Raw genomic sequence first — 20,620 nt, forward strand, 5'->3', positions numbered from 1 at the left:
TTTGCACACTTGTTTGCTCGCATGCTTTTGTCTCTCTCTCCTTCAGTCCTTCTTCCTCTCATCGAGATATGAAAACAAGCAACTTCGGCTCGTTAGCTGTTCCCTCAGGCAGTAACGTTAGGACCATATGTTTAATTGTCTAAGGTATTATTCTGATTGTGGCTTACTGCCTTTCTCAGCTCAAATTTCCGGGAGCTTATCATTCACTAATTTCCCAGGCTTTTTCTTGGCTTCAGTTATCAGAACCTTGACCCACTCACTTTCTTTATTTCCTTGTTATTTGTTGACATTCTCTGGTCAAGATACATTTCCTCAAAGATCTACGAGTTAACAGGCTCCTACACTGTGGTTGACTGACAGGTCACAGAACAGTCTTTATAGATAGAATATAACCCCAAACACGTAAATAAATGTCCTTTCAGACATGAGACAAAGAAAAATTGTAGTAAAAGTAACATTATTCATTATGTTACATCAAATTCTTCTAACGATTAATTTGTTTTCGCTGGTTTTCATGACATCTGAACTTATCAGTGGATCTTATGAACATTGCCTGATCTTTTGAAGTTCATCGGCATGACCCAAATGTCAGGTTTCTTGTGTGAAAGCCCTTTCCTGGACCTCCCCAAGCAGACATAGTAATGTGGCATTAGTGGCATGGTCCCTAGGTTTGAGGAGCAGGTGGCAAAGCCCCCAGGTTATTTACTGGGAATAACAAAAAACATGAGAGGTGCTGAGGCATCATAGAAAAATCGTGGACTGTCTGAGAAGGACGGTGGGTTTGTTGGCAAACAGCCCCAGTTTCCGGCTGTGACCGGGCACCGGGTGTCACTTACCCCAGATTACACAGCCCGTAAAGGACTGAGGTGGCTCTCCTGCCCAGGGTTGTGTGTTCGAAGCGTGCGCTTTTTCTGCGACACTGCGCTAACTCCTCAGCATCTGCTCTTCGGGGATATTAGGATGTCGTGACAGACTTGCAGAAGGGTATCCTCGAACGCTGTTCTGCCCAGTGGGACAGAGATGCTGCCTCGTGCCCGTCCTGCGGAGAGGAGTAAGCCACGGACCTTGCTGGCCTTCAGAGCGGAGCTTGCTCGCGGCGCTCACAGGCGGTGGGCGGAGGCGGTCAGCCTCGCGGCCTCGCCAGCCTCGTCTTGCTTGCTTGCTGCCGTGTTTTGCTCAGGGCACATGGCACAGAGCGAGAGGATTTGATGACCCAGCGTAGCGTGCACCCTGGAGTAAGACGGCGCCCGCAGCGGCACGGGAAGAGGACAGCACAGGTCGCTGTCATCCACGTGGCAGTCCCCTCGGGGTTTGTGCCGGAAAAGGTTTCAAACATTAGTGTGAAATGGCTAGAAACGAAATTGCTGAGCATTACCTCAAAAGCACTTGTAGTTAGTAAAAGTCGGAGCGTTTTCTAAAAGTCAGTCTTCGGTTTTAGCATAAAAGGTACTTTTTACACTTTTTACTCTGTGACAGGATTCAATTAGTCCTTTTTCCCATTTTTTTGCAAAGTAGCCTTTCTGTCAGACTATGGTGTTGGCTCCGAGGGACCTGTGTAATTCCAATAAATCATCTGGTATGGATTATGATAAAGCAGTGTATAGCCAATAGGAGAAATTTCTAAGACCCCTAAATTATTATCAATAATGTGAGAGTACTTGCAATGCCTGAATCTGTCCGATGACATATCCCCATATGGCAGTCCTAGCTAGAAAATTACATATCTAGTTTCAGTGTGTGTGAAGTCACCCAGAACTCTGAATTTTAAAAAAACACATGTCCTTCTAATAGTTATGGGACTAGGAAACAAAATGATTATCCATTTGATTAATTCCTGTTTCAGGTGAGGGGATGAAATGTACTTTGTAAAAGAATTGATTAAATGTACCTATTCCTTGGCGTACATGTTTAGATGTTTAATTATAATTTTTATGATGTGTCGGCGCCAACATTTTCCTATAGAAATACAACTCAAGATTTAATATTGGGCAACAGTGGGAAAATGGGATTTAGTATGAAAATATTTGCTTTATGTAAACCTTTTTATGAATGTGGCTAATGCATAAGTGAAGGCAAGCTGTAAAAACAATTAGCTGGGAAAATGCCAAGTAAATTTTTTATGTTCCAGTGAATATCTGTTAACTACACATTACTGTTATCATTAAACTATATGCAAATGTACAACTAGATTTACTTAGACTCGGGTAAAAAAGACAAACTACTAGAAGTATGCAGCAAGTATAATTACTATTTGCATCTTCAAACAAAGCACATTAATCTTTCTGTAATATGGCTGATGTAATGTCTCCATGTTACTTTTGGGAGCATTTGAAGTGGGCAGACATCCAAAGCTGATAGTTAATTCTGATCAGCAGAGGCACTGGAGGAGATGTCTGGGTTGGACATTTTAACAAAGCAAACAGTTTCTAGAGCTTTGGAAGATTTCAGTACAAACACAGTCATCCCTTTGATTTTCTTATTCTAGACATTACAAAATTAATTTATCCAAAAAGGATAACCTCTCCTAAAAATATAATCAGATGTACTCATATATTTAAAAATTTTAACTTCTCCAAAACATATATTTTTGGACTTAAGATAATGAGGCAACATAAGCAATTAAAATATTTTCTAGAACCAGTGTGAGAAACCATTTTATTGCTAGAAAGGACTCGAGAGCGTTTCTGTGCTAGTTTTCAAAGAACATGTTCGACCAGCCCTTAACCAAACATGACCTGGTGGTGGAAATGAATAACGAGAATCTTCCTGCAACTCAAAGAAAAAATAAGCCATATTTTTTGTAATTTTCTTACATGTAATAATCTGCTGTTAGACCACTAGCATGCAGTATTTAGTAAACACATATCAAAAACTTAAAATTGCATTTCTTCAAAACATTTTATCAATGTTTTCGAAGTGCGAAAGTGCACTCCACATACACACACACATAACACACGTATTCGAAAATTGTCCGTAAGTACACAGATATGCTATGATAGCTCATAAAAAATGCAATAATCTCCTCCTGGTTTGCCACTGGAATAAGGTTGAGAAAGTCGATAGACGAAAATCTTTCCTATTACTGATGAGTCTTAGAGAAAGTAAGTCCTCTTACCTGTACTCCTCATAGATCTAGAAGCTGGAACCTAAATCTGGATATTAGTATTAATCTAAAGTCTTCTGTTCGCATTCTCAGTGTTCGTTTACTTTTAAGTTTGTAAAGGTTCTCGATAAACATTTTTAATTGTGTTTCATAAAATGTTAACGAATCTTTCTTACACTCAAGATAGAAAACTTTTAGCAGATGAATTAAACAAGTTACCTGGAGAATACCCAGACTCAGCGAAGGCGGAATGCCGAACGTGGCATTTCTCAAGGTGTGTTTCGTAGAATACACATGATATTTCACTGAAACTGGGGTTTCATTACCAAAAATGTTCAGGAAACGCTATATAGTACATTTTCCTCTTGAATACATTATCGTATAGACAGCAAAGCTTATGAAAAGGCACATTCATTACTGTATCTGTATATTAATAGATACCGTGAAAAGTAATTATATATCCAATACAAGAAGTTAGAAATAGAATGACGAAATAAGTGTGTTTGAAAGAAAATGAACGTGGAAATAGATTAATTAGAGAACAGAAGAATGATAGAAACCCCCCCCACAGAATCCAATATCTTATTCTTAGGGAGAACCAATAAAATATATAAATATGTACTTTAATCAAGGTAAGCCATGTGAGATTAAAGCACAGATATGCAAACTGTGGTCGGATAATGGAGGGAAACTACAGATAGATGCTCAGTAAATGAAGCTTCTCCCAAAGGACCACTTTGCGCAGCTCACGGAGAGTGATTTTCGACCTTGGATGAACTGGGTGATTTTGTAGGAAAATATAAATGACCGAAACCGACCTCAAAAGAAGGGAAACAAAAGACCCAGTTGCCCCAGAAGTACACGGATAAATTCGGAGTCGGAGGCCGTGCAGCCGCCGCCCCTCCACCCTGAAGGCAGGCGCCTGGCGTTTGGCAGGGGAGTGCCCCTGAGCCTTTGAACGACACGCAGCGAGTCATTTCGGGCAGCCAGCAGTAACGGCGGCGTCTCCGTGAGCCCTGCCCCGGCTGCGTGCGTGGCCCAGCGGCCGGGCAGGGGAGAGGGGGCGACCTCCGGCCCTGCGCTCAGGACAGCGTTGGGCAGAGTCCGGGGCGGGGCCGCGTCCGCAGCAGCTCCTGTCCCGTGTTCCCCGGTGCCTCTCGGCCGGAATGGTCACCGACCCACGGCGGTTAAGCCCAGCGCCTCTAGCTTTGCACCTGCGCCCGGGAAGCCGCAGAAGAACACAGCCGTGCCGCTGGCTCCGTCTGGAAGTCGTGACCGCTGTCCTTCGGGGACCTTGGGCGCTTCCTGCCATCTGTCCCGCTGCGCTCGCCCGGCAGGTCCTGGCGCAGGGCTGGCGGCCTGCTGACCGCGGAGCGCAGCGGGAGACCGAGTCATCCGTCAGGTCGCACCGCTGTCTGCTCAGCCCCCCGCCTGGCTGCTGCTCACACCCCGCTTCCCGCCGCTCGCCCCGGCTCCGCTTCTCCGGTGTCAGAGCTGCTGTTTCTCAGAAGCTGCCCGGTCCGTACCTCCCCAGGGCCCTGGCGCTTGCTGTCGCTTTTCCTGGCGTGAGTTAGTCCCGCGACACATGTTCATTGAGTTAATAATCGAAAGCACCTGGTCCCCAGAGCAGCCGGTCAGGGCCCGGAAGACCAGGCCGTGACGTGGCGAGGGAGGGGCGGCTCTCTGCGGGCCGACTTCTGGGGGTCCGCCACGAGTGTAGGTAGAAATGGGGGAGGGCGCCTGGGAAGATGGTCTTGTCTGTGAGAAAACCCTGTTTTAAAGATCGTTTTTTATCGAGGCGAAGTGCACATAACGTAAAATCCACCGTCTTAGCCGTTTAAAAGCGTCTGTCGTGTGGCTTTTGCTACTCTCGCAGTGACGTGTGGCCGTCGCCGGTCTCTAATGTCAGATCAGTGTGTCGCCTCGAGAGGAAACCCACACACGTTGCCCCCCGCCCCTCGCAGCCCCTCCCCTCTCTCCTGTCCCCGGACTCGCCCGTCTGGCTGTTCCTTCTCGGGGGAGCCGCGCCGCGTGTGGCCGTCTGCGCCCGGCCGCCACCGAGCGTCGCGTCCTCACGGTCGTCCGCGGCGCAGCTGCCGGACACCACGTCCCGCTCGTCCGTTCACCCCTTAGCGGCCCTTTGGGTCGTGTCCGTGTTTCGGCCGCCGTGAGGCGCGCGGCTGTGCGCCTTCGTGTCCGTGTGTCCGCCGCGGCATCCGTTCGAATTCCTCCTGGTTTTACCCGTGAGGGCGCGGGATTCCCGGGTCCGATGGTGAGTCCTGGCGTGGCGCCGGGGAGCCGCGCTCCGTCCTCGCCAGCACGTGTGTCCGGCCTCGCTTGTCTGACTGGCCCGGGGGACGCGGAGCGCCGGCTCGTCTCACCGTGGTTTGGATTTGCAGTGGGCGCGTCGGTGTTGAAGCGTGGGCTCCAGCGGGCGGGTTAGAGAGGAGCCGGGGCGTGAGAGAGGGCGGGGGGCTGCAGCCAGGCCGGCGTCCGGGACACACAGCGCCCCCAGCGTCCTCCTGCTGGCGGACCCGCCCGCACAGATCTTCAGCGTCCGCCAGACCTCGCGTCCAGTTTGACTCGCGTTGGCTCGGCGTCGCAGGGCTGCGGGGCGCCTCCAGAGTTCACGGGGCCCCCCGCGCCCCCTCCTCTCATAGTGCTCACCTGCCCAGCTCATTCGAGTGAGCGTAGTGTTGAGGTCGAGAGCTCGGGCTCCCGGGTTCAGATGCTACCGCAGGTGGGGCGGCCTTGGGCAGACTCGTTGACATCTCTGTTCCCCGTCTCCTCTTGTGTAAATGAAGTTGGGGCGGTTCTGGTGACCCAGATGAGCATGCCAAGGGCTCGGAATAGTGCCCGGCATATGGTGAGCGTGCGGCGTGTTTTCGCTGTGGTGACGGTGGCGATGATGATGATGACGATGACGGTCTGTCTAGATACTCGTTTAGGGAAGGGGCAAGAATAGGTTTGCGCTGGATGCAAGCGTGGGATCGAGGGCGGCGATTGCGCGCGTGCGAAACGGGGCTCTTCGAGGACGCGCCGTGCTTTCCACGGCACGGAGCAGGCCGCTCGCGCCCTGGCTCGGGCTCTGCATTCCACGGGCCGGTCCGCTTCTCTACCAGGTGCACATTTTGGACACGGGTTTAACCTCCGTCCGTTCGGACAGGGAGTAGGCTTTTCTTCCATTAAATGTTTTCTTCTGTCTGCACTCCAGGACAGCCACATCGCTTTTGAATATTGCAGTTATGAAGGAAGACGTTTACAACTCCATCGCTTCTAAACCCCCAACCCCAGCTTTTAGAGCACATCTTTCTGTGTTTTCCCCTCGGCGTTTTAAACGTCATAATTCTGTAAACAGCAAAGGTCCTCACTACAACTCTTTCAATGCTGATTTTCAGCTGCCCTGTGAATCTTTTCTAATAGGTCCTAATTTTTGAAATTCTTCAAGACTTAACATTCAGATCCCATAAAAGATATATTTTTAAAATTTATAGATGTGAATAGAGAAAGAACCCTCTCCTATCTAGACATTTTATATACATACGAACTTGAAAATATGCCAAGGACTATTTTATAGCTTTCTGATAAAACCTATTATTTTCCTATGGCAAGAGAAGGAATGCTTACCGGTGCCAGAAAGTGTACAAAGAGTCAAAATAATCAACTTGTCATTTGAATTCTGAGTTTTGGCATTTAGAGTTCTTTAAACATAGATTCTGCACATAGTTTACAGATAAGTAAACTGAGATAGAAAGATTAAGTGACATTTCTGTTTTAAGTCAATGTTGGAAATAAACAGAAATCCAAGGCCTCTCCGTATTAGATGAGAAGGTAACGTATTCATATATTTTAAGACATAAACCCGTAGAAGAGATATGAATGCTTAAGCTGTGTTGAGATTTATGAATAAGGCCATCAAATAAAATGAGGCAATTATTTTTCAATTTTTGAAGGTTCTAACGCTGCTTGGACTATGTCCTTCTCACCTTGTAAACCTGGAGCTTAGGCAAGCGGAGGCGGAGGAGCATGAGGCAGTCCCAGAATGGGGGGGGAGGTTAGAAAGATAATGCGGGATGAGTCCGTAATAGGCCTCGATGCGGTAACGAGGGCGGGTCGTGCCCACGGGTGGTGTAGGAACGTGTCATGCCCGAGGTCAGATGCAAGCGTGCGAGCACTTGCCTTCTCACGAGAATACGTACGTACACATGGGAAGGTACCATCTTCCCTTTGCTCAGAGACGAAACAAACCTGCATGAGGAATGTCAAGCCTTCCAGGGAACCGAGTGAACTTCGATTCTTTACTTTCGTATCAACTTGTGATGTCTCGAAGACAGGCCAAGTCTGAAGACTTTTTGAGGGACTGAACGAAAAGGAAGCTTTTATTTCATCTGAAATTTTATTCGTTATTTTTTGTAAGACTTCTAGCAGACAGAGGGGAAAGAAGCATGGGGGGAGGAAGGCCCGACAAGCAGCCTTTGTAGTGGTCAGTGTCAGGCAGCCGGGCACCTGATCCCCGTTACTCTGACGTCTCACTCTCGGTAGGGCCCTCGTTTGGGTCTAGTTTTGATCCTGCTTGGCTTGGCATACTGTGAAAACAGGGTTTTGTCACAGCATTCCATTTGTTTTCAGCAGCTATTCTGTAAGAGGCCTCTGAAGTCCGTTGGTGGACTCGAGGTTCTCTGGCCTGCCAAGGGCATAGGCGATTTGGTAAACAAATGTGAACAAAAATAGAAGAGCATAAAGCAGATTTTTAGGAAACTCCTTAAGAGATTCCTGAGCTTCGAAGTGGGGCAGACTTGAGTTTGATTCCCAGCAACGCTGCTGGGGAGATTTGCTGGGTGCCCCTCACGGTGACCATGGGACCGGTCTCGCCAGGCTGCTGCAGGGATTAAGTGAGAATGGGAGCGCGAACCCTAACTGGCTGTGTGTGGTCCTTCGTGGAGCGGGACGCGACCGTCGGCTTGCACGCGACGTCGTGGGACGTGGTGCTGTCGCCGAGCGGCGGCTCTCGGGCGTTTAGGGAGCAACTCCGCAGGGAGACCGGAGTCCGTCTCATCCCCAGGGACCGCTCCAGCAGATCAGGGGTGGAGAACAGGAGTCTGCGTTTCTGACGAGCACGGAAGACTGACGAGAGCAGGACCTCACTGTGCGAGTTTTCCTGGCTCATCCTTGAACAGTGATCACTATGGGCCTCTAAGCACTCGCCACAAAATTCTAATTATAGAAAGTCATTCAAGAACAGCGCTGTGAGATTAGGTAGATACATGCTACGGTGTAGAAATACGTCTCTCACTCACCGTGGGCACTTTACCAAAAGTGAGGTTAACGTTTGAAATAAATAAAAATAGTAAAAGGAACTCCATTAAATAGAACATATCAGCCTTCAACATTAATAAGCTTGGAGTGTTTCTTTACCAACCGAAAGACACATTTAGAGACCGGGATGCAATGCACAGAAAACGTGCAGCGTCTGCCCCGTAACTTGGCCTGGGTGCCGTTAACGAGCGTGCTCTGGTTAATCTTGTCGTAACGATATGAGATGTGATGTGTAAGGTATTCAGACCATGTGGGGTAAGTTATTAAGAGTCATCGTTAAGTGAGAGGATGGAATGAAACTGGGACGAAGCAAGTCGGGCGTCCGGTCTCGGTATTTCCTGTTGTTAGTGCTAGAATGTTTAAGAACACCGCGTACCTGAGTTTCCCTCTGATATTTCTGTGGTATGATTTATGTACACGTGTGTATCCCCATGCACGCACATACGCAAAAACAGAGCCATGTTTGATGGCCGAAGAGGAAGAGGCCCCAAGGGCGCGCTTTAGCGTACAATTAATATTTTGGTTAGAAAATCAGCAGATTGTTTCAGTATGGTTATGTGTGATGACATCATATTCCAGTAAAGTTATAATGAACAGAAATTTTGTTTGTCTCTGTGGCAAACCAGAATGAGTTTTGTAATTGTCAGCAGGCCTTAGTGATTACACTGGCGCCCACCCCCTGTCCTGCGGTTAAAGGTCTGTGAGCATTCCACTGGCGGACCTCGATTTTCAGAAGTGTGTAATTAATTGTAAACATTTGCTCTGTGGTGCACACTTGCCATATGAGATCGCGGGAGGCGATTTCTGATTTCAGGTTGTCTGTTTTAAGGTTTAATAGTGGAACCGGTTTAAAATAGACGTCGAGGCCCTGGGTGTTTCGCCGCCTCGGCCGCAGCGGCCCGGGGCCCCGCGTGGCTGCCCGCCTCACCTGCTTCGGGTCTCGCACGGTCGCCGTCTTCTCGGCGGGTCCTCCCTCGGTGGCCGCGCGCTCAGGCCCGTGGCGCTTCGGGTCCTTCCTCGGTGGCTGCGCGCGCTCAGGCCCGTGGCGCTTCGGGTCCTTCCCCGGGGCCGCGCGCTCAGGCCCGTGGCGCTTCGGGTCCTTCCCTCGGTGGCCGCCCGTCATGGCTCCTGTCGCTTCCCTGGTCCTTCGCTCCCGTGGCGCTCGCGGATCCTTCCTCGTGGGGCGCTCAGGCCCGTGGCGCTTCGGGTCCTTCCTCGGTGGCCGCGCGCTCAGGCCCGTGGCGCTTCGGGTCCTTCCTCGGTGGCCGCGCGCTCAGGCCCGTGGCGCTTCGGGTCCTTGGATGCGCATTGTATCATACTTTCCACCTTACGCTGAACCCGCTCTGCCCGTGGCCTGGCAGAGGGCCCGTTGCTTGGACTGTAGCCCCGTCTTGCCGTCGCTCCCGTGACCTGCCACCGCTGTCTGCTGCGGCAGCCGCGGGAATCCGCGTGTCACCGCCTGACCCGGCTCGCTCGCCGCCGGCCTCTGTGGCGGCCCCTCCGTCCTGCAGCACCAGGTCCCTCGGTTCACTTCTGTCAAAATTCGCCTGAAACCTTCTCTCCAGGCAGTTTTTGTGATATAGTTAAATAAGTTTTACTATATTACGTTTTGATATTGTTTCCTGTAATACGTTTTTTTATGGAGATCAAAGACCAATGTAACCTCTATCATCAATAGACATTTTGACTCATTTTATCTTCTTATACTTTAAGGAGGTTGAAACTTTGCGAGGGTTAATAAAAGGGTATAGCAACTTGTATCATTGGTATCATTTTAAACAAAACAAATCTTATTAATCATGGAGTGTTTTTATCGAACTAACAGTAACATTTATTTTCTCCTCTTAGGTATCATTGCCCAATGCCCAAGATCTTTTATGTTCAGCTGACCGTAGGGAATAATGAATTCTTTGGGGAAGGGAAGACTCGACAAGCTGCTAGACACAACGCTGCGATGAAAGCCCTTCAAGCATTGCAGAATGAACCTCTTCCAGAAAAATCATCGCAGGTACAGAGCCCTGCACACCTGGCAGCCCCTGTGTCACACATCCCCAGTCAGGCTGATGAAAAGACAAATAAATGCATTTTTAAACATAAAAGAAAGAATCGCTTCATACAGGAAAGAAGACGAGAGTGGCCATCTCCTGCAATTCACTTCTCAGATCACCTGTCCACTGTGCTGGACGCGTGTGTCCCTCTAGGGTGACCTTGCCTTTGAGATCTTGGTTCACCTGTACAGTTCAGTTCTCGGGCAGCGCAGGGTTTGGGAATGTGCATGAGGATGAGGAATGGCGTTCATTCTCCTCGCGCGGACCGCCGCGGTTATCGGGCATGGATGGTGTCGTGTCCGCCTGGATCTTCCAGTGCTACTCAGTGTTGACGAGCGAGGATGTCGCGGCAGATCATGAGCAGTGTCACCCATCCTTCTGGTCTCAGCTACTTTCTCTGCTCGAGTAGCCTGTGCAGCACGGCCGTGTCTTATGCGTCTTCTCTCCGAGTTCTGTACTCGGGCTGAGCAGTTTTCACCTCTGCGGCTCCCTTTCCCCACGCCGTTCCTCCCGCTCTGAGGTTTATCCGGGTGTAATGGCAGACATAGGCATTTGTTCGCCTTGCGCGCTTTCATTAGGACGTTTGTCTGCTTTCCCACGGCCTCATGAGCCCCTTGACGGCGGGTGAACTGGCCGTTTACCTCTGGTATTTGCAGGGAATGTCCAGTGTAGGTGCGGCCCCCCTGCAGCAGCGTGCGTCAGATGAGTGAGCAGGTGAATCGGTGCCGGTGCCAGACACAGCTCCGGAGCCGGTGTGCACCCTGCGCTCTCCCCGCAGCTCAGTTTTCATGGAAGATTAGATACGCCGCAGCAACAGTGGTGGCCGGAGGGCCAGGTGGAGGGAGGTGTGCGTGCGTGTGTGTGTGTGTGTGTGTGTGTGTGTGTGTGTGTGTGTGTGTGTGTCGGGGAGGGGGACAGAGATTTCTAAAGAGAGCTGGATCTGTCTGGGGCTGTGGGATAAACTCAACTTAGTGCATGATTTTCGCGCTCACCATTTATCCTTCTACTTTGAGGGGAAGAACTAAAAACTGAATCACAAAGGGCCTCATAGCAAAGTCCTCGACTGCTGTGGTTCATAGGAATTCACAAGATCCGGGCTACGATTTTTCTGTTTTTTGTTGTACTTTATTTTAGGTAGGCCCTCTTGGTTGTAAAGGGTGTGCAAAGTTTGATACAAAGCAAAGATTCAATCTCATCCTGTTTTTTTTTTTTTTTTTTGTGATTCAGAATGGCGAATCAGGAAAAGATATGGATGACGACAAAGATGCAAATAAATCCGAGATCAGCTTAGTGTTCGAAATTGCTCTGAAGCGGAATATGCCGGTCAGTTTCGAGGTATGTGCTGTGCAGAGATCTTCCAGGCCCTTACCCCGCCCACCCTCCTCATTAAACTAACTAAAAAACTAACTAACTAACTAACTAACTAACTAACTGGCATGCTAGTATCCTGAAAGAGTTAACACGCTTCCTTATGCTCACACTCTATTATGAAATGAAATAGGCCCTGGGGAAGATAGAACTTATAATGTCATGGATCCTGCTAATCTCTTTGGCTTTTCTGTATTAAGCCATTTATACATATGATATTTCAGTTTTCACTATAAAATTTATTTTCTGAATATAAGATACTTTCTAGTTCTCCTTAGGATTTGGTGTTTTTAATAGAATCAAATAAAAAATACACCAGTTAATATAGTGACACACGTATATCAATATCTAATTTCTTCTAAATTTGTTGCCAAGATAAGTTTAAATTTTACTAATAAGCCACTGAGAATTGAGCCGCTCTCTACTTTGCAACTTGGTGAATGTCACAAAATATTTATGAAATTGTGTGAAATTTAAAAGAGAACAGAATTTTTAATTATTATCATACCTCCTATATTAAGAGGTTACTAATTTCGCAACTCAAATATCTAACAAACGGGCAAACCCCAGGAAATAGGCTGAAGCAGTTGTGGCATGTCCTCGTTCAAATCGTGTGACGTTGACTTCTGGAAAGCTCCCACGTTTAGCTCGCTGGCGGCATCAACGCACCTCAGCTAAGAGCCTGTGTGGTTTTTTTTAGACGCAGTTTCAGCAAGTGGGTTACCTGAGGTCTCCGTGTGTCGCAGATTAGAAGCAGCAAAATGGGGAAGGTAGGGAGAGAATACACCTGAGGGCCGGCCGGTAGGGCCCAGCAAGAAACGACAGCTGTGGGAAACCCATCGCAAGTAAATGCGTCCAAAGCTGTGGGGCCTCTCAGGGGTCACAGTGAGCAGGAGTAGTTTTATCAGCCTTAGACGTCCACATGTATTATAGAATGTTTGATGTTCATAATGGTAACCTAATGCTAGCAATCAAAGGTTAAGGGTTTGGTATTCTCTAACACGTCAGACTTCGAAGAGGCCGTCTGTCCATCAAAGTGGTTAACAAACAGTTTTAGTGTTTCAGCTAGTAAACTTAAATTACTTGGAAAATATGCTTATCATAAATTCCTTATCCCCAGGATTGTTGGAATATTGAGCTATTGTGTTTTTAAATTTTCTTTTCCTACTTGAGATCTGATAGTAAAAGATAGACTTAGAACATGTTGTTAAATAGTAAACTAAAAAGGGTGTCTTTTTCATAGGTCAGAATTTTGATGGAGACTAAAGTTCTGAGCACTCAAGTTTTGGACAGCCTCTTTCCTTGAAGGGTTGTTATAGTTTAAAGAGCTCATTAATACAAGGTTTGGGAATAGTCATAGTTGACAGATTCATAATCCATTACCCTAGAAGGCTAGGTATTTTTATGGTATATCCACTTACCTTTTTAAGATCATGTCACAGAGAGTAAACATTCCTTTCTATAAAACAGCCTTTGTGGTCTCTGTCAAAAACAGTTTATTTTTCACCCATCAAACCCTGCAGGCTTCCGTGTGCAGGATGCTTTTATGGCTCATAAGATGTAGGCCTCTTCCTCCACTAACTTGCTCTTCTAAAGAGGAAAATCAGATATGTTCATAGCTACATACAAATTATCATTCCAATAAGTGGGTACCTCATCTAATGCGGTGTGTTTTATATTCTTAATTTTCTGTTCACCGTAGTTAGAATTGCCTATTTTAAACGAGTGAAAACAATTTTGGGTATGAATTGCATGTGTTTATTTGTATTTCTGTTCTTCCAACTCCAGTGCATTAAGCATCGTAAGTATAGTAAATGAATAGTCCCTCCGTGATACCTTCATAGTCGTCTTAATCAAAGATCATACTTCGGGCGTCATTCTTCATCATCTTAATTTTGATTAGGAGGCGGACGTTAAGGAAGACCCGCGCCGTAAGAACGCGTCAAGCGCCCGGCCGTGCTTTAGCGTTTTCTGCGTGTTTCCGCAGGTCATTAAGGAGAGCGGGCCCCCGCACATGAAAAGCTTTGTCACCCGCGTGTCGGTGGGCGAGTTCTCAGCGGAAGGGGAGGGAAACAGCAAAAAGCTCTCGAAGAAGCGAGCCGCCACCACCGTGCTGCAGGAGCTCCGGAAGCTGCCGCCTCTTCCCGTGGTCGAGAAGCCTAAGCTGTTTTTTAAAAAACGCCCTAAAACAATAGTCAAAGTGAGTACGTGCTTGCGAACACCAGTCCATCTTACTGTGTAAATATCGTGGTAACCGCGGACGAAAGTTTTCCCAGAGGGCAGGCGTCTAAACCGGTGCATTGCGCACAGCCCCAGAACCAGGGTGGATGGATGACTATAGATTGGTAACAACTCTGTTTTGCCTTCAGACACTTGTACACCTGTGTTCGTTCATCAGATAATAATACCTTACATAGTTATGGCTTCAAAGGTACTTTTTCTGTTCATGATCGCCTTCATGTGTAATCCTCATCAGGGCTGTGCAAGGTAGATGATGTCGTCTCCGTTTTGCAGATAGGGTTTTATGAAACGCCTTCAAAGCGTTTGCTCACTTTCATTCGCCCGTCGCGCGGGGCAGCCTGAACTGCTCCGATCTCCGATCCAGCGTTCTTCCTGCACGCCACGCTGCCATGTAGTAACTTCACGGGATGCGCGCAATGGTCCTAGGAGGCAGCGTAGGGGTCGCATGTATGGCAGTGACGCTGATGACGGCGGCCGCAGCTAGTAGACGGGAAGCTCCCTGTGTGCCAGGCTTGGCGTGACTTATGGTCGCCGATCCTCCTGGCGGTCTCGGGAGGCAAAGGGTATTGTTTTGCTTCCATTCTTTCAAGCCTGTATAGACCTTGCCGAAGAAGAATATGGAACAGACAGCTTTTCAAGACGTTGTGACTCTTTCTTTTATCGGATTAAGTTTTATGTGTATTAGTAAAATAAAAATGGTAAACGTTGGAGGAATGAGGTGAATCGGCACTTAGTGCAGGACAGTGCCCATGAGTGTTGGACATGTATGACACGGACGGAGCTGGACTTCTGTCTCTGGAGACAGCCTGAAATTTCTTGCCGGTCAGTAGCCAGCTCAGCCTCTCTTACTTAGTAGACTCCCCTCCCGGTCAGGCTCTACAGATCAGTGACTGCAGAAGTGAAATACATTTATCTTTGATGGATTTCTTTTGTTCAGATTGCGCAGTAGCACTGTTCAGGCATTTCTGTGAGTTTTATACCTTTGTACCTTTGCTTTGTTTAGAAGTATGTATTTACCTGAATTAATAATTACTACATAAATAACTGCATAAATACTTGTGTTTTGTTTTAAATGAATTTTGTCATTTCTTTACTGAGAAGATGAGGTTTTGCATTCCCTAAAGTAGCCTTCTACATTCTTGTAGGGTAGGCTAGCAATAAATGCCAAACAGATCCACTCATCGTCATCACGGAGGTTCAGAGGGGGGCTAGCTTTCATTCATACACTCTAATCACACGGTCAGGGAGTGGGCTGTGGCTGGTAAGGACATGACCTTTGGAGTCACTTTTGAGTGTGTAACTTGCTCAAGTTACCTAACTTTTCAAATCTTACATGTCCTCTTTACAAAGCAGGAATCTAATTGAACTTGCTTGATAGTATTGTTGTAAATGTTAACTGAAATAATACACAGAATGCATTAATAATTATTATTAATTAATACAAGTAAGTATCTAATAAATATTAATTTGTTATGTCTAATTCTATCTGTTTACATTTTATATGTATGTGAATATACCCATGGTTTGTTTCCTTAAATCTTTTTACATATTAAATCTGTAGCTTATCCACAATGGCAGACTCAAACTGGTCACAGTAACTCCCATCCAATTTATTAAACTAAATCTAATCTTAATAAATAAGGATAATAAGCCATTAGGCTAGAAAAGATCTATACAATTTTATAGTAGGATATAACTATAACTCTTGTTACTTTTAACTTTAGCCACTAAAAGCAAAATTATTGTTTAAATATTTTTCTCTGGAGAGGGGAAAAACATTTTGAATTCTCAAAATTATTTGCTATTACTTTTAGTATATAGGCATATCATTCCAGAATTCTTTCTGTCCACTGTTCAGAGCTGTGCTTAGACTTGCCTTTTTCAGGGGGGCCTTCTCAGACCATCTCGTACTCCGAGATCAGGTTAGCCCCCCACATTTTTCCTCACATACATCATGCTTGGAATTACTTGTCTGTAATTGCGTTAACATAATTTATGTTAATTTATGTTAAAGTCTGTAGATGTCCTCTGAAATGTAAGGCTATTTTGAGAAAGTGTGCATACAACAAGTTGGAATTTCAGTAATTTTAATGTGCTCATACCTTATAGTGGATCAGCTTAGATTAGTATCTTGGTTTTCAGTATGTTTGTCACCTCCTTAATGTCTTATACTCCTAGGTTATTTATAGTAGTAAGACAGCCACGTTGTCTCCTTTGGTCCTCAGCATCACTCTGCGATGTAGCCATTGTCCTCATTTTGTAGCTGATGTCCTTGGCGTTTAAGAAACTTGCCCAAGATCATACAGTGGAGTCAGGGCTCAAGTTCAGTCATCTCTGACCCTAGTACCCATTTGGAACTGGTCACTTGTGAGCTGTTTTTGGATTTTAAGATTTACTCTATAAAGTTAAAATGTAAGAGTCGCTGATGCTGTCTTTGGATTTACATCCTGTTTTTTTTTTTTTTTTTTAATGTTTTTTTTCTGTAAGGTGAGACTGCAAAGAAGGCTTTCCGATAAAGTTTTCCAGACACAGCTGTCACAAGACTGCCTTCACTGATTTGTAGGATGGCAATTTGAGGGCCGGTACCCAGGGAATCACTTGATTGTCGAGGGTGCTGGCAGTCGGTTTCAGCCGGGGGAGAAGGGCAGCCCTTCTCGCTGTTCCCAGAGCTTCATCGCTCTCTTGTCAGATTCATGCATCTGGTCCTTCGTCCTTGGGATCCACATCATCGATGACACCTTTGCCACTTAAGACATTTTTTATGAAAGAGTCAAATTAAACAGGCATAGAGACAACATGCCATCGGGAGTGCGTTTATTTGAACATCTCCATGAGCTAGGCATACGTCTAGTGCCAGACTCAGAAACTCCCCTTTACCTTTTCATTGGTATCTCAATCTTAGACTTATGAATTACCGTCTGTGTTTGTCTTTTCTTAGCAGTTCTTCTTTACTTCCTTTAGAATTTACTTAATTTTTATTTTTTGATACGTAGGTAGAAGCGGAAACAGTATTTTATCAAAAGCTAGCGTTTTCCTCGTCTCTCTTCTCCTCCTCCGCCTGACTTGCAGAGTTGACCTTGTCCCTGATAATCTGCTTTAGAAAACATTTGCAAGATGAAGTTAAGTTCTGACTACGTGATACACGCACACCTTCGTTTCTAGGAATAGTATATTAGGTTTATGTACGACTTGTATGCAAGTTAGAAAGCATGTTGGGTAAAAGTAAGACAAACGCCTTAATCTGAATGTAGACCATTTCTCAGAGAGGCCGAAGCTTTCTACATGCCCCTCCGGATCCACCTCGCACAGGTAACCACCGCTGTTAGTTTTGTGTTTAACGTTTCCTTACTTTACACTTCTACTATGTTTATTTTTCCAAAAAGTGGTATTTGGTTAGATTTTTCAAACAACTTTTGACATCTAGTGAACTGTTCATATTTAAAGCATACTTTTATAGGTTTTAATACATATATTTATGTACACACACACACTGTGAAACCGTGACCATCGTCAAGATAATGAGCCTATCCACTCACTGCTTCCAAAAGTTTCCTTGTGCCTCTTGGTAACCCCATCAGTTGCCAAGTAACCACTCTCTTTCTGGCTGGCTTCTTTCACTTAGTACAGTCATTCTGAGATACATTCTCGTTGCACGTATCAACTGTTGTTTCTGTTTTGTTGCTATGTAGTATTCGGTTGTAAGTCTATCCCACCATTGTTTATCCAGTTACCCTTTGGTGGGTGTTTGGGATGTTTCTAGGCTGAAGCTATTACAGATAAATCTACCGTGAACATTTATGTGTAATAAGTCTTTTGGCGCATGTTTCATTCCTCTGGGGTAAAGGAGTGGGGTGGCTTGGTCATTTAGTAGGTACGCAACATTTTAAGAGACTTCCAGTTGTTTTTCTAAGGGAGTATACTGTTTCACATTCTCATCAGTCATGTGTGAGCATTACAGTTAGTTGCTGCATATCTTTTCTAATGTGTAGCATAGTCTTAAATTTCAGTCGTCCAGATATGCATGTTTTGATATCTCATTGCGGTTTTAATTCACAATTCTCCAGTGATGAATGATATTGAGCATTTTTTAACGTGTTTGGTAGTACATGAAGCTTGATGAGATAGATGTTTAGGCCTTTTCCCCACCTAAAAAATTTTGGTTGCCCATTTTAAATAATGACAATTTTATTATTGAATTTTGAGTGGTCTTTATACATTTGGGTACAAGTTTTTATTAGAGAGACGGTTTGCAAATATGTTGTCTAAGCCCGTGACTTTGCCCTTTTCAAAGAACAGAAGTTATTAATTTTAAAGACATCCAATTTATTATTATTGTTATTTTATAGAATGTGGTTTTAGTGCTGTATCTCAGAAATTGTCACTCAGCTAAGTCACAAATACTTCTCCTATGTTTTTTTCTGGAAGTTTTATAGTTTTAGATACTGCATTTAAGTCCATGAGTCATTTTGAGTTAATTTTTGTAAATAGTATGAAGTACGGATTAAAGTTTTGGTGGTTTTTGTGTTTGTTTTTGTTTTGCATATGAAGATGTCCAATTGTTCTCGTACTTTTTGTTGAAAAGACTCTCCTTTCTCCACTGAACTGCTTTTGCACCTTGGTCAAAAATCGGTTGACCGTGGATGTGTGGGTCCGTTTCTGGATGCTGTTCTGTTGCATTGACCTCTTCATCTGTATGCCAGTACTACACATACTGTCCTGACTACCTTAGCTTCGTAATGAACTTGAAGTTAGATGGTCTGACTCCCGGGACTTTATTCTTTTTTTCGGAGCCGTTTTGGTTATTTGGCCTTTTCATTTTCATATGAATCTTAGCATTGGCTTATTAGTTATTACTGAAGAAAGCCTGCTGGGATTTTGATTGGGAATGAAATGAATTGAATGATCAGTTTGAGGAAAATGGACATTTTAGCAATATTGAATCCTCTGACCCATGAGTATGTCTCTCCATTTATTGAGATCTTACTTAATTGCAGCAGTGTTTTATAGTTTTAGTGGGCTTTGCATAAATTATACTTATATACATCCTTCTGTGCTTGCTTTTCTTACGTAACATTTTTGTTTCTGAAATTCATTCACCTTTTCATGTTTCTTCATCTGTTAACTATCTAGTCAAGTCCTCTGCCCATTTTTGTTTTAGATTGTGTTTTTGCTAATACTTTTTAGGAGTTTTAACAAATATATTAGAGACTGGATATATCCTTTTTAATTGTATGTGTTGCAAATATCTACCCCCAGATCTTGGCTTGTCTTCTCATGTTCTTTTTTGTGTTTTTCGGTGCATAGAAGCTACAAAGCAGCCTATACTGAGGACTTTAGAAACGTTAGAGTTGACCCAGCTTATCAGTAATACCGCTGAGCCCTAAATCCCATACAAGCTTTAGTTTCAGATCCATTTTGTGATTTTCCTTTATAAATCTTTATAAATGACGCTCATTTATCTTCTCCAGGCAGTTTCGGGGTGCAGGGGAGAAAGGAAGAACCACTTGAAAGATTGAGTAACGAGTTTTACAAGCATGTTTTAAAAGTTGTTCTTTAATCATTTTTTAGGCCGGACCAGAATACGGTCAAGGAATGAACCCGATCAGCCGCCTGGCTCAAATTCAGCAGGCCAAAAAGGACAAGGAGCCCGATTATGTTTTGCTTTCAGAAAGAGGAATGCCCCGACGTCGCGAATTTGTGATGCAGGTATTTCTAGTTTTTATATTAGAAGAATTTTTTTGTTTTTGTTTTTAGCTGTTGAAAAAATTTACGAATCCCCAGCTTGACATAGAGATATGGGGAAAAGGCAGACTAGAAATTAATAGCAGAAAGTAACACTCTTTGCACTAAAATCATTCGTTCCTTCCAGGCCCATCTACCAACTTGGCTGAAACATTCAGGTGTCAAGGACATGTTAGAACAGATAGAAGGGTTTTGAAGGCCCTGTGAGTTCACACGGGTTATTTACCACAGAGTTTATCATTTAGAATGCTTGTCTCTAATTTACTGTGTTACAGTTTGCAGCCAGAGTCTGTTAACTAGTGAGACCAGGAGGCAGATGGAATCAGAAACAAAATTGAGGATAGATGTAGTGGATGGAACAGGGCCAAGAGCATGAACTTTTGGGTTCTCAGGAGAATTAGGAAAAGGGAGCTACTGTCTGCCTAAGAGACTGGGGCACTCAGAACCGCTGAGAGGGTTAAGTGCTCTGTCGTGTAGCCAAGTAAATTGAAGAGTGTTTGCTAATGTGTTGGCAGGTGGGTGGGGACCAGGAATGGGGTACTTTGCCCAAAACACCCTACTTTCAGGTCCTGCCTGTCCACCTTCATCTGCCAGCTCAAGTTCCAGAGTTGAAAACAGCTTTAATTGTTATTATGACAATTTCAAACATATAGAAGGTGGATAAATTTAATAGTTTACTATAAAGAATAGGATACTGACATGTTGGGAAATATGCCCATCGTCTAGACACAACAGTTAAGGTTTTTACCTCACTTGCTTCAGCCATAAATTTTTTTTTTCTCCCGTACCCCCTTGCCTTTTT

At 45.1% G+C, this 20,620-nt stretch overlaps 1 protein-coding gene across 7 annotated transcripts in view; it reads left to right on the forward strand.

Annotated features, from left to right (window-relative positions):
• Positions 1-20,620, forward strand: part of STAU2 (staufen double-stranded RNA binding protein 2) — a 202,732-nt gene that overhangs the window by 54,068 nt on the left and 128,044 nt on the right. For all 7 annotated transcript variants that reach the window (XM_016153704.2, XM_036232789.1, XM_036232790.1 and 4 more), the window contains 4 exons: positions 10,268-10,427; positions 11,695-11,802; positions 13,823-14,035; positions 19,645-19,782. In XM_016153704.2, coding sequence (XP_016009190.1) covers positions 10,268-10,427; positions 11,695-11,802; positions 13,823-14,035; positions 19,645-19,782 — 619 coding nt within the window. The remainder of the gene's footprint in view (positions 1-10,267; positions 10,428-11,694; positions 11,803-13,822; positions 14,036-19,644; positions 19,783-20,620) is intronic.

This window comes from Rousettus aegyptiacus, unplaced genomic scaffold, assembly GCF_014176215.1.
Source record: "Rousettus aegyptiacus isolate mRouAeg1 unplaced genomic scaffold, mRouAeg1.p scaffold_m13_p_15, whole genome shotgun sequence".
NCBI lineage: Eukaryota > Metazoa > Chordata > Mammalia > Chiroptera > Pteropodidae > Rousettus > Rousettus aegyptiacus.